The following is a 24092-nucleotide window of genomic DNA, read 5'->3' on the forward strand; positions in this document are numbered from 1 at the left end:
GCTTTACTGTGAGTTTTCTGCCGGGCGTTACTGCAAACTCAAAGTTGTCCAAAAAACCAATGCAAAAAGTGGATTTAAAAAAACACCCAGATATAAATCAGTCTGCACTCTCATAAAGCACAGTGAAAAACACGAATTGTGTGTGAAGCTTGCAAGGACTTCTGCCCAGTATGTGAATGCACACCCTCTATTCCGGAGGAGATGCAAGCTAAAGCCCTTTGTGGAAAACTTCTCTAAGTAGGACTGGAAAAAGCTGCTGTTTGAAACCTTGGAAAGCTGCTGCCAGTCAGTGTAGACAATACTGAGCTAGATATAACAATGCTCTGTCTCTTTATGAGGCAGCTTCCTATGTCTGAATTTAGCCTCAATTATAATGGACTTACAGCCAGAGCTGACCACCTCAGACCTCAGCAAATTGTTCTTATTCCTACTCTCCCCACTACAGCTGGAAGGGCCCACTATAGGCTAGAGAGATTCTGTAGGTCTCCCATCGCTGAGAGTGGGAATAGAATGTTTTGTAGTGGGGCTTAAACAAATGTAAGATTTTCCTGCAAACCTTGATGGGCCCTCTGGCCTCTAGATATGTACATCAGATCTATCTTTTCCCCATTTTTCCACTACATAGAGCTGCACACACCATAGCAGCTTTCTTAATGGAAGAGTGGTACTTTCTACATGCTGTCTTTCTATAGTAAGACAATAGTGTATGAGATTTTATAAAAAGTTTCAGTTTTTCTCTGGTGGTTGCTCACTGACTGACTGCAGAATGCCCTATGGAATAGACTAAAATAAACTTTATGGCTGAGTTGATTTTCATCTAAATAACACTTGATGCAAGAACATGTTGGATGCATTGTCATATATGATGGGTATGCTTTTCCTTAGCTATGAGTGGAAATACTTCAAATTCCAAATGTCAAGGAAATAAAGAGAAACTTCTGGGTAGTAACGTAACTATGCCTGGAAGACAAGGGCATATGCTCCAGCTACAGCCTGGACAGAGATACAAAATGGTTCTCAACAGTCAGATAAAACAGTTCTTAAAATAATTTTATTTCACATTTGGAATGATTACATGTGTTTTAGAGTTGACAAATTAAAACCCATATATCTGCATCTTAGATGGCTTGGTGAGAAGTAAGAGGCTAGACAACATTGCCCTTAGTGCATCCAGCTATTGAATAATGATGGTAGGGGAGAAGAGAATCTGTACTTGTTCTAGATCAGTGTTCTTCACAATTTTCCATGCAGGGGCTGCTTTGGCTCTCTCAGTATGAGAGACTACTGTGCAGTGCTGCACTTTTCCCAGCATGGGGGTGGGTGCATTTTAAGAGAAACAGAACACCATCTTTGAAGGTGCACACAGTACACCAGGTGAGAGAGTCCTTCCCAGAACCTTCACCAGAGAGCTCTTGCAGAAAGCACCAGAAAGGACTAACTTCCCATGGCAAGTTTATCGGGGGATACACTTAGTCCACTGCAGCCAAACCTAGAAGTAGATTGAAGAATCTGAACCGATTCCACAATCTATTATAGGTGAGCACATGTTCTCAGGGCCCCTGGCTCATCAAAGGAATGGCAATATCATTGCAGGCAAGATCTGGAGGATAGTATGGAAACTGCACAAGGTGGATAGTATCCATCTTGTCTCCTGTGAAACCTCTAGGATGACAAGGTTGCTAAGCCTCAAGGAAGTGGCCTGGAAATTTTCTGGGACAGGCCAGGAATAGAAAGAAGTGGGCCCTGGGTGGGCAGTTCTACTTTTGTCCAAACAACAGGAATAAATAAACAAAAGTTCCAAAGCGGTTTACATAGATAAATAAATAAATAAATAAATAAGATGGATCCCTGTCCCCAAAGGGTTCACAATCTGAAAAGAGAAATAAGATAGACACCAGCAACACTCACTGGAGATACTGTGCTAGGGGTAGTTAGGCCAGTTACTCCCCCCCCCCCACCGCTAAATAAAGAGAATCACCACGGAAACTTACATGAATAGGATGGAATTGTAATGCTTACTTTGGTCTTAAGGCAATGCAATGGAAAAAATGTTTATAGGTTCACATCAACTCACCATGGCTCCAAACTAAGCCTTCATAAATATATGGGGCTCCTATGGCTTGCTGTTACACAGTTTCTCTGTCACTGCTTACAACAGAGAGATTCTGTTTATGTGCAGTAATAACAATTGGGATAGTTTTGCATGATTATTCCTAAGGGCAAGACATTATTCTGGCTCCCGTTTTCCAGCTCTTTCCAAAACAATCCTAACTATAGAACAGAACGAACATACCATCACATTGTAACTCTGACTCTTGTTGGATTTCTGGCTTGCTATAAACAAATTATAAAACTTGAGCAGCATGACCCTGTAAATTTGTGCCTTCAACACTTCTATAAGCTGCAGCTGTCCGGTGGCTTCTGTGCACATATGGCACTGCAAAGTTGTCATTATTTGTGAAAGTGGTTTTAACATGCCATGGAAAGTAAGTCTCCATGGGACTTACAGAGCTGTCTCCTTCCCCACAGAGAAGCCCCATCATAACTCATTATTTGAATGCACTCTGTGGTCCTGACCCAGCTGTGCATGCATGCAGAAGGTCGAGCTGTGCTTGCAGAGTTATCTTTCAAAGGAATAACTCTGCCAAGCCACCAACCATTGGAGAAGAAGCAGAGGCACAAAATCAAGGCCCCCCCTCCCCATCATGTGCCAGGAATCAGACTCCCTGTTATCAAAAAAAGGATACAGAGGATGGGGAAGACGGGGTGCAGGAACCATTCCCTGGAAGAGTCTTAAAAGATACCTCCTGAAGCCGATGTCGTGAGGAGGTGGTGCTTCTTGGATCTGGGAGGGGAACATGCAGCACCTCTTTATGCATGCGGATGCTTTATCCAGCCAGGGTCATGCATGCCAAAAATCCATTTCCATGTGCATATTGTAAACTGCTTTGTGACTTTTTTTTGAAAAGTGGTATATACATATAATTATTAATACAATATGCCCCTCTAGCTAACTCGGGCATCTGTGCTTAGCTAGTATACAAAGCAAACTTTTATCTTATTTGAAATTAATCAATAATTCATTCACTCACTTCAAGCTTAGCTTTCGCTCCAAATAGAAATACTGGCATTTGATACAATAAAAGCTTCACTATCACCTGGTTCAGACAATTATCTAGTCGCATTTGACTCAGACATTTAGAATGAAAAGCACAGTGTAGATTAGCATGAATAAGCCTGTCCTCCTGTCAGGCTTGTGCACTCCCCGTCCCATCTCATCCTTCGCATGCCAAAAGAGGAGACTGAACACTTCTTCTTTCACTTTTGAACTAACTGTAGTTCTCCATTATCTCTGACCTCAGGAAACTGCAGTGGCGTATCTAGGGAAAATAGTGCCTAGGGCAAGCACTGAAATTGCGCCCCCTGTCCAAACATCTGACACCCTTTTTTCAGATAATTTTACCATAATATCAGCTGAAATCTACCTACAGCGGTCCTATTTGGAAGATTCGCAGGCACATCGTGTATCTAGAGTGTGTCCATGTGGATCTGGCCATATTGAAACAACTGCTCATGTCCTGTTGTATTGCGATTATTATAGAGAAGTAAGATGTAAATTAATAGCCCCGCTTTTGAATAATTTCCCGGGTCATCAAGATGAATTTTATTTAAATTACTTGCTTACCCATCCAAATTCTGATGTTGTCTATACGGTGGCTAAATTTTGCTATATAATATGTCAAATGTGGACTCACATGGTGTAATGAACTTTTATTGCTGTTTTTGTCTTATTTTTTATCTGTTTTTATCTTATTGAACTGGTCTATGACTGAAATAAATAAATTGATCGATTGATATCAGCTGAAAAATACAAGTCAAGCTTGTTAATCTTTTAATCTTTCAAAAATTATTTAGCAGTGGATATAGCCAGACCAAAAAATGCTGGAAAACTACACATTTCAGTATGCTGGGGCTCATGAAATACCCAAATACTATGTGGAGATGTACTTGGAAAACTAAACAGAAGTGCCTGTCTAATTCTCTACCATGCAATGTAGCATCACTATTACATAAGTTTTAAAAATAAATGGAGAATTTGACTTTCCCCAGATACTCTGAAAATAATTAAAGGATATACAGAGTAAACTGTGTCACTGCTTGGAATATATTCTAGTATTTCAGAAAAACAGTTAAAATGAGAGAAAGAGAGAAAGAAACTCCCAGTGGGCCTTAATATTAAGGATTTCACACTGATTCAAAGACAAACTCACCATTAATAGCCATATTATTAAGACATCACATTTAACTCACTCATCACAAGAAACAAAGTAAGAGCAAATGAATACAATCCTAGCTCATAAGCTTCAGCTCGTTATTCACAAGCCCTGATTCTCTGTACATAGTGCCAAACTGAATAGGTGTACAGTGATTTATATTATATTGAATTAAAAATAATACCTGTAGTCCCTTCCAGGGGCTTCCTAAAGGCAGTGGGGGGGTCTGTAAAGGTATCCCCTCCCCCTGCTGGCTTCTAGGGCCTCGCAGGGACCATTTTAGCATGTGCCGTGGCCATTTTAAAAAAAAATTTTAAATGACTGCTAAAAACAAAATGGCCACCATGCATGCTCAAATGGCCTCTGCGAGGCCTGGCCTGGCCTAGGGCCTCACAGAGGTCATTTGAGCATGTGCAGTGGCCATTGTGTTTTCAGCAGCCATTTTTAAATTTTTTTAAATTTTATGAAATGGCGCTCCCCTTCAGGTGGCGCCCGGGGCATGTGCCCTGCCTGCCCCACCCTAGATATGCCCCTGGGAAACTGGTTTGTTAAAACAAACCAGGATTTTATTGTGGTTAGATACCCTGTTTTGTTAAAAAACCAGACTTTGAATAGGCCATAGTTCCCCAAGTTTCATAACAGGAAACTATGGTTAATTCAAAATGAACACTTTCAGTCTTCAGCTCTTGTCACAAGAAAGAGGGGAGAGAGAATCCATAAGCCCAAGAGGAGGCAGGCCCATTCAAAACCATTTACATCCGGTTTTAGAATATAGTCTGAACCAAGCTTCTGTTAAAAAGTATGTAGTAGAAGCCTCCCATTTTATTATGGAATAATAGGTCTAACAAGTTTCATCTTCGGCAGAGGAATTAGACAGGTGTTTTTCACAAGTCTCCTTTCACACGTGAATAGGGTGCTTACATGAATGGAAGTCTCCTTTTGTGAGCAGGAGTTTCTTCTGAACAGCATTCCATAGAAGTGCTGTGGTTAAGACACAGACCAATGTTTTTATTCCTCAGCTTCTTTATTCATCACATACATTTGAGCTCATATAAATCTTATGCACAGAAACATAAACAGAAAATATGCATCCCATATGCTGTGTGTAATGAATGTGTGTAAAGGAAGTCATGACAAAAATCAAATTAGTGCAGCTTTTTAATAACTTGTATAGAAGATAAAGTACATTTTTGTTCTGTTCAATTTCCTTAACTCTTGGATTCTTTAGATCTAAAAATAAAACCTTGTTTTACAGCTGAACTGTATCCAAATGAACCTTGTTTTGATCCATCTCTCCAACCTCCTGTTGCTTTTGTTACTATTATCCTTTCTGCATTCTTGCTCTGCTGAGCTTTTGAGAATTTTCCAACATAAAAGGGGTGATAGCTCCAAAAACACAAGACAGGTTATAGATTGTTCTGAGTGGTATCCTGACACACTGTTAAAAGTTGAAGGATTTTAGCAAACAAATGTAATCCAATAGTTTACAGCTGATCATTGCCATTTGTAAAGCTTCACTGCATCCTGCTTGTGCAGTGAAGAGCAGAGCAAGAAGTCCCAGTTTATCATGAGACCTGTTCTGCAAAGAGAAGATCTGGAAAAAGTAATACCTAGCACTCATGTGGTCATCAGTTCAGAGGAAAAGGCAAAGGTGGCAGGAAAAGATTGAAGTTAGATGCTGTGGGACTACTTTCCCCACTCAGGTTTATAGTGACCAATGCTTATGGGGTGACTGAGTGGTGAACAGGAGGACATGCCAAAGGAGGAGTTGGCAGAGCCAATGGTTATGACAGCCACAATCTCTCCAAAACAGTGGGCCAACTCTGGGGCAGGGGAAGGAGAACCATTCTCGCAAGAATCCCAGGAGGGGACAACTTTGCATGAGGTCAGGCTTGGGCATGGTCTCCCATGAGAGCTGTGCCAGTTGCCGGGATCTATTTAAGAAGCCAGATGGTGATGAATAGGTAAGAGAGTGTACTGAGGAGGGGAAGGGGACCTGATGAGAGTTATCTCCCCTGAGCAGGGGCGTAGCTATAATTGAGCAAAAGGGTTCAAAGAACATGGGCCCCCAGTTCCTGAGGGCCCTCCAGATCCACCAATCCCTATTTTCTTCAATATCTCCCTCACTCTGGGGGGCCGCCAGAGAGAGGGATGAACACGGGCCCCCTCTCCCCTAGCTACGCCCCTGCCCCCGAGCATCCGAGAGACAATAGGAGGATGATCCAGGAAGAGCTCCTAAACCTCCCCAATTCCTTGCAAGTCAGCTCTAATTCTGAAACCAGCGTTGGGAGACAAGAGATCCCAGGAAGGGTAGGATCCCCAGGGACACACTTGCCCTCAGAAAATCAGTGTGCTCAGAAATTCAAGCACCTTGTTAATTTACCACTGAGTGAGACAGTAGGAATTAGGGATGTGCGTGACTGGCTCAGGCAGCTGCTGGTGGGGTGGGGAGAGATTCCCTTAAAAAGCAGGCGAGGCTTCTGCTGGCCTTGTGGCACTAATGCTAAGACCCTGATTGTGTGAAGCCATGCCTCTGCAGAAAGGCTGTCTATGTACATGCCATGCTTCTCATGATCACACCACCACTTTTCCAAGCTTCTTTGCACAAATCTCAGAAACCATATAGATACAGGTGAAACTCGGAAAATTAGAATATCGCGCAAAAGTCCAATAATTTCAGTAATGCAAATTAAAAGGTGAAACTGATATATGAGACAGACACATTACATGCAAAGCGAGATAAGTCAAGCCTTAATTTGTTATAATTGTGATGATCATGGCGTACAGCTCATGAAAACCCCAAATCCACAATCCCAGAAAATTAGAATATTACATGGAACCAAGAAGACAAGGATTGTAGAATAGAACAATATCGGACCTCTGAAAAGTATACAGTGTACTGTGCTTGATTGGCCAGCAAACTCGCCTGACCTGACCCCATAGAGAATCTATGGGGCATTGCCAAGAGAAGGATGAGAGACATGAGACCAAACAATGCAGAAGAGCTGAAGGCCGCTAATGAAGCATCCTGGTCTTCCATAACACCTCATCAGTGCCACAGGCTGATAGCATCATTGCCACGCCGCATTGAGGCAGTAATTGCTGCAAAAGGGGCCCAAACCAAGTACTGAATACATATGCATGCGTATACTTTTCAGAGGTCCGATATTGTTCTATTCTACAATCCTTGTCTTCTTGGTTCCATGTAATATTCCAATTTTCTGGGATTGTGGAATTGGGGTTTTCATGAGCTGTACGCCATGATCATCACAATTATAACAAATTAAGGCTTGACTTATCTTGCTTTGCATGTAATGCGTCTGTCTCATATATCAGTTTCACCTTTTAATTTGCATTACTGAAATTAATGGACTTTTTTTGCACGATATTCTAATTTTCTGAGTTTCACCTGTAGTTGACCAAACAGCACCTCTGTGAGTGCTGCCCAGCCACAAACCTGCTGGTTGCCTAACATGTTCCCAAGAAACTCCCAGAGGAGCTGCCAGCTTATATGAATGGACCCATTCACTTCCCATGTGCTCTTGTCCTGGCACTTCATCTTAAAGTACTTAAGTACAAGTGGCACCATTTTTAGTTCTCTTGTTTTCTTCCCTCATTGTAATTCTTGACAAGGACACAACAGCAAGTAAACGGTGCTAGACATTCAGTCTCATGTGTAACTTCTCCTGGGGTTCTGCTTGTCATAAATACAAAGCTCTCTTTCAAAAAGCAGGCGAAGAAGCCAGCACCTTAATTCTGGAAGAGAAAGAAAATGCTGTTTGTTGTTGTCTCATAGATTCAAAAGGAACAATCAGCTGTGTGGAAAACCACTAGTGTTTTATATCAGTTTGCTTCTGCTCTGAGTTATTACAGCTTAGTGGAATTAATGCAGTTTAATTAATTAATTAAACTTGTGGAATTAGTGCAGTATAGTTTCATTTTCAAATATGCCTTTGTTGGCTAAATATTTATTTATTGTTTGCTATATTCAATTCGTTATGTAGTTGTGTGCTTAAATACCTAAGTACACGGCACCAATACTTCACACGAGGCAAAGTGATTTGTACTAGAAATAGTTTATGTTTACATGGCGTTTCACCATTAAGAGAGGTAACTGGAAGGAACTCTTTGGATGCAAGAATGGAGCAATCAAAAGAAGTCGTTTGTGGTATTCTGTAAGAAATAGCCGTGGCTCAGTCCCACAACATACATTCCAATAAACAATGTTCAGTCCAGCCATGCATTTGTTTAGTTTAAACAGCAGCTGCAGAGGGGGCCAACCAGGATCCTTTTCTAAGCAAAAGGGATGAACACAGAATGCTTAGAATATTTGCTGTCTGTAACCTGATTTGTTTTTCTTTACTTTTTGAATCGAATCCTTAAATCATAGGTGCAGCCCATATAAATATCACTGTTCACTGCATGAAGCCTTAGTACAGAATCTACATTTAAATTCTGGATGCTATTTTCTTGATCAGAGTGTCACCCAGAATTATGCTTGCCACCTGAAGAGCTCCAAAATAAAGAACACATTGAGGTTGTTCACATGACTAGGTAGGAGGTGGGGGGGGGCTGCTTGAACTCACCTTCCCCGCAAACGAGCCATTTTGTGTTCCTCCAGATGAGCAGCACTACATGGAGCAGTGTGCAGCTCCAGAGGCCGGGATCCCACAATGCACCACCAGGAATCCCACTATACATTGGGGGATTCCCCAGAAAGATAGGAACCTAGAGAGCCTGTCTCTGTGTGCAGTTGGGCTGGAAGTAGCCTGTTGTTGCATACTAGCGGGTTACTCTGTAACCTGAGGATTCATTACACACCTTCATCTCTTCTGTTCATTTTCACCCCACTGCTTTGCGGGTGAGGGTGGGGAATTAGTAGCATCCCATGTGCCAACTACCCCCCAATCCACAAACTACTGGGTACTAAGTTTATATTTTAGGAATTTTTGAGGTGTTTAGATTCTTTGGTGTGTAATGAATCCTCATAGGGATTCATTATGATGAATGGTTATTAGACACCAAAGAGTCTAAACACTTGAAAAAATTACTAGAACATAAACTGAGTAGCACCCCACTGCCTTGCGTGTGTGTGTGTGGGGGGGTGTAGTTGGCACATGGCAGTTGACAGTTGGCACTGTCCAAAGACAGTCAAAATGAATAGAATAAATGAAGGCATGTAATTAATCCTCATAGGGATTCATTGAGGAAAAGTTATTATACACCAAAGAATCCAAACACTTGAAAAATAGTGACCATACATTTTGCTCCATAACTCCACTTCTACAAGGGCTAGAGCTTAGCTCCCTCCCCTCGCACCTTTTTCTTTTTAATGAAAGCTGGGAATCTGGGGGAAATGAGAGGAGGAATCCAAATCTCAAAGTGATTCAAATCGAATCTGGCATGATTCAGTTCGGACCAGAATCTAGCCAGTGGGTCACAGGGGCAATTTGCTCTGTCTCCAAATCACCCGAAACAGCTAGATTTGGGTACAAGTCAATTTGTACCCAAATCAATTCACTCATCCCATTATTTTATTCCTTTGAAATAGAAGAGCAGTGGGCTTTCTGTGAATAATTTGGATGGATGATGGTATGGAGCCTTGCTTTCCAATTTGAATTTTGGAATTCTATTTTGGAATACAAATGTGTCAAACTGTGTATATTTGTTTCTTGGTTTTACATAAAATGTATATTATTTATTTGAAATGTTACGGGCCCCCTGCACATGCTGATTTGCCCCCAGCCCCGCACCCCCCTAGGGACAGCCCTGTCCATATTTGTACAATTTCTGTATTGTAAGCTGCCTTGAATAGCTTGCTAGAAAGGAGGGCTACAAAAATTTTAATGAATAAATAAAGCAAGGAAGCTTGTTGCAACTACCCAGACTCAGCAATATACACACACACATATATATATAGCAGCATAGAAGAATACTAGTGTTCTTAGCATTTTTCATATAAAGTGAGAGTAATTTTGTCACCAGAGAGAGCCCCTCAGATCTCTTTCATTTAACTGATAAACAACAAGAGATGATAAAAAGAGATACCTTATTGGCTTCTGATGAACTTTCATTAGTTAGGAACTTGGATATGACTTGATTTTGGCCCCTCATTCGAATGTTGCGAATGTGACCTTCTCTAGCTGCATGCTGTTTCACCTCACACACTCCACTGTATGTGTCTCTGCTGCATATATTGCAATGAGCTTTCAAAGCATTATCATACATTTTAGACAACCAACAGAACTCCTTTTCCCATTCTTCATGATATTTGTTGGAAATTCTCTGTGGTGAGAGAATCCCTTTCTCATTATAGCAGAGTGCACAGAGGCACAACACAGCAGATTTAGTTAGGCATGTGTGTATGCTGAGAGTAAAGTAACTTGGAGCCAATTCATAGTTTCAAATCAATATAAAAGGCATTTATTAAGGAACTCCTTTCTAGATAGGAAAGTGAGGAGTTAGGATCTCTAATCTATCTATCTAGCTGGATGCAGATGGATTCTGCATCCTCTCTGCACATAGAGAGGCTTGCCATGTTGCAAGGTAGAAGGGCAGGTAGAGAAGAGAGAGAGAGAGAAGGAAGTTAGTCCCTGAGATTAGCAATCTACATATCAAAGGGATAGTATCAGAGCAGTAGAGAAGGGATGACCAATGTCTTGACCCACTACCCCTCTGACTTACTAGTCTGTCCTCCACTGTCTGAGACAAGAGACAGCGCAAAGTCCTTTAACTTCCAACAATATTTTTGCATCCACCTGCCTTCTATCTATCTATCTATCTATCAAATTTATATCCCGCCCAAACTTACATCTTTGGGCGGCTAACAACAATCAAAACACATGTAAAAGTTAAACCAGTTCAACATATAACACATATAAAAGTTAAAACAATACAATAATTTAAAAACCGTAAAATTAAACAAAAAGTATTTATTTTTTAAAAAACCTTTTTTTTGCTGGAGGTTGGGTGGAAGAACATACTATGTTGATAGACAGGCTGCCCAACTCTAGATTTTTGTAGAATAGGTCATGCCTTCACAGGCCTGGCTGCTCTCTGCTCCACAAGGCTCAGCCTCCTCCCATCACCTGCAGGGGCAAAGGTGAACTTTTGGCTCCAAAACAAGCTTCATTGTGGGAGTTGTAGTACCAGAGTGCAATCTGCTATCCAGTCTTCAGGGCTGAAGTTGACTGCTTTCTAGAGGCCTGCAACATGAAGCCAGCCTCTTCCTTGTGTGTGCACTGCTGTCCGTGACTGGCCTACCTCAGAGTGCTGGAGATATAGAACAAATTGTGTTCTTTATTAACTTGAAAAAGAACAGGTACACGTTCTTTGAAGCAAAGAATGTGTGGCAAGCCTACCCAGAATGCCATTTTCTTGCGCTACACTTTGTGCTACACTTTTGTACTACACTTGATTTTTGTATTTGTGCTACACTTGATTTTTTGTGACCGTTTATTTTTGCAGCAAAAGTTATTTTTTGGGTTTTACAGTGTTTGTTATTGCAAATAAACCCTTAGCTTCCACTTTTTCATGAATTTTATTATCTGTTCACATCCTATTGAAAGTAATGCACACACAGTTTGGAGTTACAACTTCTGTATTCAGATGTACACCAAAATGCAAATGTTGCTCATCCACACTGCTTACTTTCAGTGGGCTATACCATTTCAGCTAAGGTCTGTTCCAATTTGCCAATTACTTAGCAAAATCACATTAGGGCAAAGATCTCTCTTCACCTGGACACCTGTTTCCTTGTTAGGGTGCAAAAAACACCACACCCCAAAAAGGGGTGAGTGGGTGTGTTTGTTCTATTTCAGCACTACTTATCACTTCCTAAATTTTAGTCACCCCTAGGAACATAGGAATCTGCCTTATACCATCTAGCTCAGTATTGTCTATACAGACTGGCAGCGGCTTCTCCAAGGTTGCAGTCAGGAGTCTCTCTCAGCCCTTTCTTGGAGATGCCAAGGCGGGAACCCGGAACCTTCTGCATGCAAGCATTCAGATGCTCTCCCCAGAACAACCCCATTCCCTGAATATCTTACAGTACTCATCACATGTAGTCTCTCATTCAAATGCATACCAGGGCAGATCCTGCTTAGCAAATGGGGCAATTCGTATTTGCTACCACAAGACCCTTGTTTAGGCATTTAGTAGGGAGAAGAAATTCCTCTTCTTTTGAAAATTAAACTGAATAATATTGTGTTACCCAGAGGGTTTTCTTAAAAAGTAATACCAGGAGAAGCTGAGTTTAAGACGAGCTTCCATAACCCTCCAAGGTACTTTTGTAAAGCTGGTTTTAGAAACTGACACTTCTTGTTGGACAGAAACCACTCATTTCTTCTGGGAGCCTTGTGGAAAATGATACAGATTCTGATTTATAAGAATCTGTTTTGAATCCATTATGCTGTTCTTCCTTCACTTCCCACCTTCTGCTAGATAATATGAAATCTTTCTTTGCATAGATTATAATTGTGTAGAATCTGGAACAGCATTGCATCTCTGGAGAGCTAAATTCAAAGCCACTGAATTGAAAGATTGCGCGACTTCAAGCCTAAGTACACTTATGTGAAAGTAAGTGCTATTAAAATCAATAGGGCTTGCTTCTGAGTAAATGTGTTTAGTGCTGTATTGCAAATGGAATAAACTAATGTTGTGAAAGAGCTTTGAACATTAGAAACTGCAGTTTTATATTCCAGTGTGACACTTCCTCAGAAATAAGTTCAATTTAAATCAATGGGATTTACTTTTAAACAAACATGGAAGGAATGAAGAGTTTCAAGCCAGTGATTCCCACCTCCTTAGGAAAAAAAATATATCACTTTTGAACTGTCAAATATTTTCCAAACGAATTTGTGAATATGAGAATGGAGTGTGCTGTCTATGGGCTGAGGGGAGGCTTTACAGAAAGTACTGTATTTTCTCACCAAGAACCCGTGGGTTATCCATTATTTTGCAAATGGAAGGAGAGGGGGTACGGGAACAAAGAGGTGCAGGCTTTCCAGCAAAAAAATTCATAGAGACCATTTCTCAGGAAGCACACTACATTTATTGAAGAGGAAGCCAGAGGGGGAGGGGAGAGGGGGCCTGTGTTCGGGGAATGAGGGAGATAATGAAGAAAATAGGGGTGGAGCTGGGGGGCCATCAGGAGCTGGGGGCCCCATCTTCTTTGAACCCACTCGCTCAATGGTAGTTTCACCCTGGGAAGCAAGTTTAAAATACATGAATTCAAGCTTTTAAAGTGCTTTAAAAAACAACAGATCACTCACATAAACAGATCCCGTTAAAACTGCTCTTTTGGGTTCTTGAACCTTTGTTCAAGAACCCAACTTAAAAGATTCACTTCCAGAAGTGGCTAGTTCCCAACCCTTGCTCTGCAAGCTCTTTCCCTTGGATGAAGTGCCTCTAAACCTCCCTCCTCTTTCCTCCACTCACGGACAGAATTCTCATCAACTGCAACTCTGCAACACAGTCGAGACCTGCAGCTCTGTTTCCTTTTGGGGTTTTTTAAAGCACATTTTATAACTCAGAGCATAAACTGTCCAGTGTACAATTTCTTTTAACCCATTTATATAAACTGATTGATTGATTAAGTGTCAAATCAGTGTAGGCTCTTAGCGACCGCATAGATAGATTCTCTCCAGGATGATCTGTCTTCAGCTTGGCCTTTAAGGTCTCTCAGTGGTGCATTCATTGCTGTAGTAATTGGGTCCCTCCACCTTGCTGCTGGTTGTCCTCTTCTTCTCTTTCCTTCAACTTTCCCCAGCATTATAGACTTCTCAAGTTGCTAGATCTTCGCATAATGTGTCCGAAGTATGATAGTTTGAGCCTGGTCATTTGTGCCTCGAGTGAAAATTCTGGATTGATTTGTTCTACCATCCATTCGTTTGTTTTCCTGGCTGTCCATGCTATCCTCAAAAGTCTTTTCCAACACCAAAGTTCAAAAGCGTCAATGCTTTTTCTATCTTGCTTCTTCAAAGTCCAGCTTTCACATCCATAAGAGTGTCAGGGGAAAACAATTGTCTGAACGATTCTAATCTTTGTAGGTGTAGACACGTTACGGCATCTAAATATCCTTTCCAGGGCCTTCATTGCAACCTACCAAGTGCTAGTCTGCGGAGTATTTCTTGACTACTGAATCGTTTACTGTTGATGGTCGATTCTAAAAGGCAGAAGCTATCCACCACTTCAATGTCTTCATTATCAATTCTGAGACTGGTTGCTGTACCCATTGTCATTAGTTTAGTCGTCTTTACAATTAGTCATAGTCCCATTTTTAGACTGTGCTCTTTGACTTTCATTACTATAGCTTGCAGATCATCCGCTTTCTCAGCTATCAGAGTGGTGTCATCAGCGTAGCACAGGTTATTGATGTTTCTTCTTCCAGCTTTAAAAACACGCTCATCTTCTTCCAATCCAGCTTCTCTCAGTATATGTTCAGCATATAAATTGAATAAAGAAGGAGAAAATATACAGCCTTGCCTTACTCCTTTGCCAATCTGGAGCCAATCTGTTTCACCATGTTGTGTCTGGACTGTGGCTTCCTGCCCTGTGTATAGGTTGAGAACAATGAGATGTTCTGGGATGCCCATTTTCCTAAGGATATTCCACAACTTGACATGGTCGATGCAATCGAAGGCTTTTCTGTAGTCAATAAAGCACATATTGACTTCTTTTTGGTATTCTTTGGCTTTCTCAGTTATCCAGCATACATCAGGTGATGTCTCTTGTTCCTCTGACTTTCTGAAACCAGCTTGAACATCTGGCATCTCCCTTTCCACGCAGGGCTCTAATCTGTGTTGGATGATCCTGAGCATTATTTTGCTAGCATGGGAAATTAAGGATATTGTGCGATGGTTTGCGCAATCTGTTAAGTCGCCTTTCTTTTGTATGGGTATGTAGACTGACAGGGGCGTAACAAGAATAGGGCAAGGGGAGACAGTTGTCTGGGGGCCCACTGCCTTGGGGGGGCCCCAGAGGCAAGTCACATGATTGACTCCCCCAGCTACGCACCCGCCTGGGCTTCCTTCAGTTGTATTCATCCTCCGAAATTGATGTGAGTGTTAAGACCTGGAGCTACCAGAACAGCATGTCTTTCTCTAGTACCATTAAATGACTTGCCTCGTCCACAATTTACAAAACATTAAAAAAAATAATTTAGGATGATGTTCTATTGTGACACACATCACACACACACACACACACACACACACACACACACACTTTTTGTTACCACTATTCAGCCTCATTTAAGATTTCTTTACATCATGAGCTGAACTGAGTGTGGCGGGGGCCCATTTTAAAATCTTGTCTCTGGGCCCAATCCAACCTTGCTACGCCCCTGTAGACTGACCTCTTCCAATCTGTTGGCCACTGTGTTGTTTTCCAAATTTGCTGGGATAATTTGGTTAGAGCCCTGACTGATTCTTCTTCTGTTGCCTGCCATATTTCTGTAGCTATTCCATCAATCCCTGTAGCCTTCCAACTTGGTAATCACCGGTGTGCTGATCTAACTTCATCTTCCCATACTAGAGGTTCTTGCAAGTAGGGAATATCTTCTAGAGTATCTTGGATGTTGATGTCCCTGCTGTACAGATTTTCAGTATACTCCTTCCATCTCTGTTTGATCTTTGAATCAGTTACTATCTATCCTTTGGCATCCCTTAACAAACCAATTCGATTTTGGAACCTCCCTCTGAATTCAGAGATCTTTTGGAAAACTTTCCTTGTTTTTCCGTGTCTATTTCCATCCTCAAGGTCTTTACAGATGTCATTGTAGTATTGCTCCTTGTCTCTTCTAACAGCTTTCTGAAATTCATGAGGTCTTTATCTTTCTTGACTTTGGCTTCTCTCTTCTTCTGGGCAATTTCCACCATCTGTTCTGACATCCGTTTTGCTTTCTTCTGTTTCTTGGTCTTTGGCAGTCTTTTTTCACATACATCCCTAACAACCTTTTTGATTTCATTCCACAGTTCCTCTGGTTCCCAATCAATGAGGTTCAGAACTTCAAAGCGGTTTCTGATGTTCTCCTTGAAAATTGTGGGTACATTCTCAAGATCATATTGTTGAAGCTGGATAGCTTTGTTTTTCCACTTTAGTTTGACTTCGAACTTGCACATGAGCAATTCTTGATCGATCCCACAGTCGGCCTCCGTCCATGTCTTTGCTGTTATAACTGAGCTCCTCCACCTCCTTGCACCAATAATGTAATCAATTTGATTTCTGTGTACTCCATCTGGTGATGTCCTTATGTATAGGCACCACTTTGGTTGTTTGTAGAAAGTGTTAGCAATGAAGAGATCATTGGCTTGGCAGAAACTAATAAGTCGTTCTCCCGCTTCGTTTCTGTTTCCTAGGACATATAGGCCAACTGTGTTTTCCTCCTTACCTTTTCCAACTTAGGCATTTCCAGTCTCCAGCCACCAGCATCACATCTTGCTTGCATGTTCTATCAATTTCAGACTGAACTTGAGCATAAAACTCATCAACTTCCTCTTCTTCTGCATCAGTTGTTGGGTCATAGACTTGAAGAACTATCATGTTAAAGGTTTTCCACGAAATCTAATTGATATTAGTTGATCACTGACCGCATTGTACCCAAGTACTGTCATTGCTATATCTTTCCTGACTATGAAAGCAACACCGTTCTTCCTTTGGTTATCATGTCCTGAGTAGTAAACGGTATGATTTCCTTACTGAAAGTGTCCCATTCTAGTCCATTTTAATTCACTGATGCCCAAGATGTCAATCTGTAGTCTATTTATTTCATCTTTCACTGTGTTGAGCTTTCCCATATTCAAGCTTCTTACATTCCACATTCCCATTGTAATTCTGTCTTTTCACCCATCTTTGCATTTTCGGATTTTCTTTTCCCGCACGGCAACATCAGCTTTTAGATGTCCAAAAGGCTTTAGTCTAATTGCATCATAAACACCATTGGTACTCTGAGAGCTCCTCAGCTCTTCCTCAGTAGCATGTTGAGTACCATCCAACCTGAGGGGCAAATCATCCGGCACTACATCGACAATCATTCCATTTTGTTTATCTATGTGGTTTTCTTGGTAAAATACAGGAGTGGTTTACCATTGCCTTCTCCCACGCAGTATGAAATGATGCCTTTGTCATTGTCACTGAAGTGAGTGTCCGCCTCCAGCACCTTCCTATATCGCTGCTGCCCAATACAGGTGCCTGCTTGCTTTAGCGTTCATATTTGCCAATTGTTCCATCTTTGCCATCATTGTATATGCTGGATTCATGAATGGTTGGGGATTTGTCATATAAACTGTATATTTACATATATGTTTGTGTCACATACATTGACCTTCTAGACTGTTTCACAGATTTGTTGTTTCCTGTTTGCTTTAACTGGGCAGCTGGGATGACCTTTGCACTTTGGGTGACCCTACTGGGAGTATACCTCCCGACTTACTTGGCTTATCCCTCCCAGGAACACGCCCCCCACACCGCCACAATGAGGCAGCATAGCAGTACTTGGGGGCATTATTATATAAAGGAGGGTGATACAAATATTCTTCTGCCTTTTGGGAGGGTTTCATGGATTCATCTTTGAAGGGACAGCATTGGGATGAATTCAGTGTGTGTGTGAAATGCTTACATTTTGGGAGTGGGTGGCAGCAGCAGTGCTAGAAGCACTGCTTCTCTGCCCAGCAACTAGCTCCTGGCTGCCATGTTATTTCCCAGAATGCACTAGCAAATGCTATTATGTAGTGTATTTCCCCAGTGCATTCTTGGGGGAGGGTAGCGGTGGCACTGTTGGTGCTGCCTGTAGTAGAGGAAGCAACTTTTTCAGTCAAAGGCCAGGAAAATGATGCAGGTACCTTCAAAATTATCTAAATTTTCACAAGTGCATTAAAAAACATAACCCCATTAAAAAAAAGTAACCAGGGTTCAAATCATAAACACCCTGAAAGCTTCCCCCTCCACCAAAAACAAAACCAAACCAAATTTTTGGTGCAAATGCTCAAGCTGAATGTATTGCGACCTGGATGGCACTGTTGCTAGTAAATAGGGATCTGCTGCTCATTTTGAGGATTAGGGTATGGGCTGGTAACAAATCGCGATGCTGAGGATTTGACTGCACCAGCTAACCTTCTAATCCCTTCCACACCTGACTTGAATTTCATGACTACAGTCACCACAATACAAAAAATGCATGCAGGCAGTTGCAAAAATGATGTATCATGAAACCCACAACAGGCACTGGGCTAAATGGTCATGTTTTATCAAAATGGGGATGAAGATTAATAACAAACAAGGCTTATGGGAATATTAGTTCCTGGGAGAGAGGGTCACATTTGGTTGCCCTGACTCTCTATGTCAGGCTGCTAAATTCAGGGATTAATTTGCTTTTAATCTTTAAAAATCAAGCCTCTGTTGGTTTATTGGTTTTTGGTTGCAATTTTTTAGTACCTTGTGTTAGTTCAAAATTGGTCTTTTAGTAGTCAGATTTCAAATTGTTGATTTGAAATGTGAAGCCTGGATTCTTCCTGACATGCTAATTGGAGCACCTGCAGGAAAAGATAATCAATGAAGTGAGATTAATTGGTAGGCTGATTCAGCTAGAAATGCCAATGACGTTAATCTCTTGAGGGAGAGAGCAAACTAGTTCCATATCTTCTCAAATAAGCTTTACACTTCAGGTAATTTTCAACTCTTAGTTCATTCATTAGCTATTTTTCAGTGGGTGACCAGAAATTTACCATGCAGATTGAGATCTTCATTAGATATAAAGTGAATAAGTAGCTCCAGCCAAGTATGTTGCAAGCTTGACAGTGTGACTACACAAGTATAATCTTGGGCATATTTCACTCTCTGTGGTGCCCATGCCACATGGTGATATGCAAATGAGAAGGAACGTATCAACATCTTATTGTAGTAAAGTGTTTTCATCAGAGGATGATGAAAGACCCTGTCTGAAACCTAAGAGCCGCTGCCATTCATTGTAGATAATACTGAGGTACTGTAAATCAACCAGTGGCCGTAAGAACAGCCCTGTAGGATATGATACAATACGATAAATCTTTATTGTCATTGTCCTGTACAGAACAACGAGATTGAAAGAATCTACAACAACCTCTACAGGACCTAACAAAGAATAGCTGAATATATCCCAATATACACCCCCCCCATATACCCATTACTGTAAAAACCCTAAAAGAAACACTAAAGAACTCTGAGAACTGAAAAACAAAAACCCCATCAGAAACTGTATTTTGCTGCATTCAAAGCTAAAACCGCTTTTGGATAGAAGCTATTTCTCAAGCGGCTGGTCCTGGCCTTTATGACCCCATACCTCCTTCTCGAAGGCAGAAGCTGAAAGAGATCATTTCCAGGGTGCGTGGGATCCTGCACTATCTCTACAGCTTTGTTAAAACTCCTGGTGGCATAAATTTGATCAAAAGTGGGAAGAGTACACCCAATTATTCTCTCCGCAGTCTTAACAACCTTGGACAGCAATGCTCTTTCCCTAACTGTGCAACTCCCAAATCACACACAGATTCCATAGGTTAACACACTCTCTATGGTACAGCGGTAGAACATCAACAGTAGATTATTTGAAAGATTATTCCTCCTGAGAATTCTCAAGAAGTATAGTCTCTGCTGTGCTCTCTTCACCAGATCTTTGGTGTTTGCTCCCCATGTCAGATCATCTCTCAACTCCATTCCCAGAAATCTGAACACCGAAACCCGTTCCACACAAATCCCTTCAATAATGAGTGGCTGAATATCCGATTTACATTTCCTAAAATCCACAATGATCTCCTTTGTTTTTTTTAAATTGAGGAATAAGTTATTCTCCCCACACCACTCTGTCAGCCACTCCACTTCCTTCCTGTTGGCAGACTCCCCTTCTCCAGCAGTAATCAGACCAATCACAGTTGTGTTGTCTGCAAACTTAATGATCTTATTGCTGGGGTAGTTGGGAACACAGTCATATGTGTAAAGCGTGTACAAAAGTGTGCTCAACACGCACCCCTGCGGCGTCCCCATATTTATACTGAGGTCCGCTGAGACATGAGAACACATCCTAACCCGTTGAGAACGCTCTAATAAAAAGTCTAATATCCACCTGCATAAGCACGGTGGAAGCCCCAGATCTAATAATTTGGGCACCAATTTATGTGGAAGAATAGTATTAAATGCAGAACTAAAGTCTACAAAAAGCAGTCTTGCATAATTCCCTTGTTTCTCCAAATGGGTCAGGACAGTGTGTAAGGCCATAGTCACAGCATCCTCCGTGGATCTCTTCTTCTTATATGCAAATTGACCAGAGTCAAGTCCAACTGGCAGACAAGCCATAATACGATTTTGCATCAATTTCTCAAAACATTTCATTATAATGGGTGTAAGCGCCACCGGATGGAAGTCATTCAAACTATCTATATTTGATTTTTTTGGTAGAGGTATAATAGTAGAGGATTTCAGGCAAGGTGGAACAATAGCTTGGGCCAGAGATCGATTAAAAATCTTCATAAAGATTCCAGCCAGTTGTTCCGAGCAGTCTCTCAACGCCCTACCAACCACTCCGTCAGGGCCCGTAGCCTTCCTCGTATTTATTTCCTTCAGTATCCGTCTCACTTCCCCCTCTTCCACCCTAACAATGTTTCCCTCGGGGAGTAAGGGCGATGACTCTGGCAGCACTGCTGGAACCACTGCCGGTGTCACCTCAAACCGGGCAAAAAAGGTATTCAGCTCCCCCACCAGGGAGGCACTGCTCTCTACAGTTGGTGGACCACTAAATCTGTAGCCGATAAGCTGCTGAACCCCCTGCCACACTTGTCTGGTGTCATGACTGCTCATGTGGTTCTCAATTTCCCCCCTATACACAGCTTTTGCCTTCTTAATACCCCTCTTCAGATTCGCCGTTTCTATACCATACAATACCCAATCTCCAGTTCTGAAAGCAGAATTCCTGGCCTTCAACAGCCCCCGAACTTCCCCCGTCATCCAGGGCTTCCTGTTTGGATATATCTTTACATGCTTTTCCCTGGTGACGTTGGCTGTACAAAATTTAATATAATCCAAAACCGTTGATGTATGAATCTCCAGATCTTGATGGTCAAACACATTCCAATCGGTCTCCTGAAAACAGTCCTGTAACTGTTGAGAGGCCCCCTCAGGCCACACTGTAATAGTACGTGTTGATATCGGTGCTTGCTTCCTGAGGGGTGTATATGCTGATGTCAAAAGCAGGGACACATGATCTGACCTGCCGAGGTGTGCCAGGGGTTTAACCTCATATGCCCGTTTAATGTTCGTATACACCTTGTCAAGCATATTTTCCCCCCTTGTTGCACACTTAATGTGCTGGTGAAAATTTGGGAATACCGCCTTCAAGTCTGTATGATTGAAGTCCCCCGCAATAATCTGCTCTGCCTCTGGGTATTTACTCAGTCTGCTATTGATGTTTTCATACAGAATACCCATGGCCACATGGTATCAAGCCCAAGCCCAAGGCCTCTCTAGCCAAGCATCCTGTTTCCCACAGTGGCCAAACAGATGCCTCTGAGAAGCCCACAGCTAAGAAGTGGGGGCATGCCCTTTCTCTTGTTGTTGCTCCTCTACAACTCGTATTTAGAAGCATCTCACCTCAGAGGCTGGAGGTGGCCTAGTATAAGACAAAGGCTATGCACACAAACAGCCCGGTTAGGGAAGCCCTACCAGGGTAGGGCTGCTCATGTGCAGTGCTGGGATAGAGGCTGATCCTGGCGCTGACTCTCCAGAAGGCCCAGGTTTGTATCTGGGCTTTTACCTGGGTTAAAGGGTGTGAGCGCACCCTTTATCCCAGGTACAGGGCCATAAGAACATAAGAACAGACCTGCTGGATCAGGCCCAGGGCCCATCTAGTCCAGCATCCTGTTTCACACAGTGGCCCATCAGATGCCACTGGAAGCAACAGTAAGGAATTGAGGGTATGCCCTCTCTCCTGCTATTACTCCCCTGCAACTGGTACTCAGAGGCATCCTGCCTTTGAGGCTGGAGGTAGCCTGTAGCCCTCTAACTAGTAGCCATTGATAGACCTCTCCTCCATGAAGTTATCCAAACCACTCTTAAAGCCATCCAGGTTGTTGGCTGCCACCACATCACGTGGCAGAGAATTCTACAAGTTGATTGTGCGTTGTTGGAAAAAGTACTTCCATTAGTTGGTCCTAGATTTCCTGGCAATCAGTTTCATGGGATGACCCCTGGTTCTAGTGTTATGGGAGAGGGAGAAGAATTTATCTCTCTCCACTTTCTCCACACCATGCATGATTTTATAGACCTCTATCATGTCTCCCCGCAGTCGTCTTTTTTCTAAACTAAAAAGCCCCAGGTGTTGTAATCTTGCTCTAGGCCCCTGATCATCTTGGTTGCCCTCTTCTGCATCTTTTCCAGTTCTACAATGTCCTTTTTTAGATGTAGTGACCAGAATTGTACACAGTACTCCAGGTGTGGCCACACCATCATTTTGTATAAGGGCATTATAACATTAGCAATTTTATTTTTAATCCCCTTTCTAATGATCCCTAGCATGGAATTGGCCTTTTTCACAGCTGTCGCACATTGAGTCGACACTTTCAATGAGCTGTCCACCACAACCCTAAGATCCCTCTCCTGGTCAGTCACCAACAGCTCAGATCCCATCAGCATATACTTGAAGTTGGGGTTCTTCATCCCAATGTGCATCACTTTACACTTGCCAACATTGAACCACATTTGCCACTTTGTCACCCACTCCCCCAGTTTGGAGAGATCCTTTTGGAGCTCCTCACAATCTGTTTTGGATTTCACTATCCGAAATAGTTTGGTATCATCTGCAAATTTGGCCACCTCACTGATTACCCCTACTTCTAGATCGTTTATGAATCAATTAAAAAGCACCAGCCCGAGTACATATCCCTGGGGGACCCCATTTCTTACTTCCCTCCATTGTGAAAACTCTACATTTATACCTACCCTCTGTTTCTTGTCTTTCAACTGGTTAGCAATCCACATGTGTACTTGTCCCCTTATCCCATGACCGCTAAGTTTCCTCAGGAGTTTTTAATGAGGAACTTTGTCAAAAGCTTTTTGGAAGTCCAAGTATACTATGTCAACTAGATCACCTTGATCCACACACTTGTTGACACTCTCAGTGTATGTGCTCAGGCTATGCACACAGCCCAAGCATATACAGAGTCAGATACCTAGATCTCCTGATTCCTTGGGGAATTCCTCAATGCACCATTTGGTGCATTATGGGATTCCTGGATTCTGGGAAAGTGAGTCCTGGCCTCTAGAAATTCATGCTCTTCCATGCAGCATGGATCATGTGAGTGTGTTTGCGGCATGCCAATGGAAACTGGTATGATTGTCTGAGGGGAAGATAGGTCTATCCCTGCCGCCGCCCCCCCCCCCGGGTCATGAAAATAGCCTTTTAGTATGTGATATCAGACTTCGTATAAGGTGGATTCATATGTTCAGTTTGGCTCAGGATTACATTCTCCTCTCCAGGGGTTTTTTGACCAGAGAACCCACAAGATCCTGTGTAACTTTGCCATCCATAATTCTTTTGCATTAGAATGATATATTTCTATAGTGTTCCTATTCAATATGCAATGGTGACAACCACTTGTGCAATTGCAATAACACAGTACAGTCTACTGCATTTGCAATACTCTGAGTAATTCCACTGTACTGGTTTCAGGACTAGTACACTGGATACTTGATGCTTTTTCAGTGGCATGCTGAAGCTATATGAAAGCTCAGAATTCATACAAATGCAGTGGGGTGACAGTTTTGGGGAGAAGACATTTCATTTCATTCATTCATTCA

At 42.1% G+C, this 24092-nt stretch overlaps 1 protein-coding gene across 4 annotated transcripts in view; it reads left to right on the plus strand.

Annotated features, from left to right (window-relative positions):
* GALNT18 (polypeptide N-acetylgalactosaminyltransferase 18) overlaps positions 1-24092 on the plus strand; it is a 437718-nt gene that overhangs the window by 378774 nt on the left and 34852 nt on the right. The window contains exon 10 of one of the 4 annotated variants that reach the window (XM_053263303.1): positions 12743-12799. The exons of the other annotated variants lie outside the window; for them this stretch is intronic. Within the exon in view, the coding sequence (XP_053119278.1) occupies positions 12743-12757 (15 nt within the window). The 3' untranslated portion in view covers positions 12758-12799. Of the gene's footprint in view, positions 1-12742; positions 12800-24092 lie in introns of those variants that run through there. 4 annotated transcript variants of the gene reach the window in all.

Source organism: Hemicordylus capensis, chromosome 1 (assembly GCF_027244095.1).
Source record: "Hemicordylus capensis ecotype Gifberg chromosome 1, rHemCap1.1.pri, whole genome shotgun sequence".
Lineage (NCBI taxonomy): Eukaryota > Metazoa > Chordata > Lepidosauria > Squamata > Cordylidae > Hemicordylus > Hemicordylus capensis.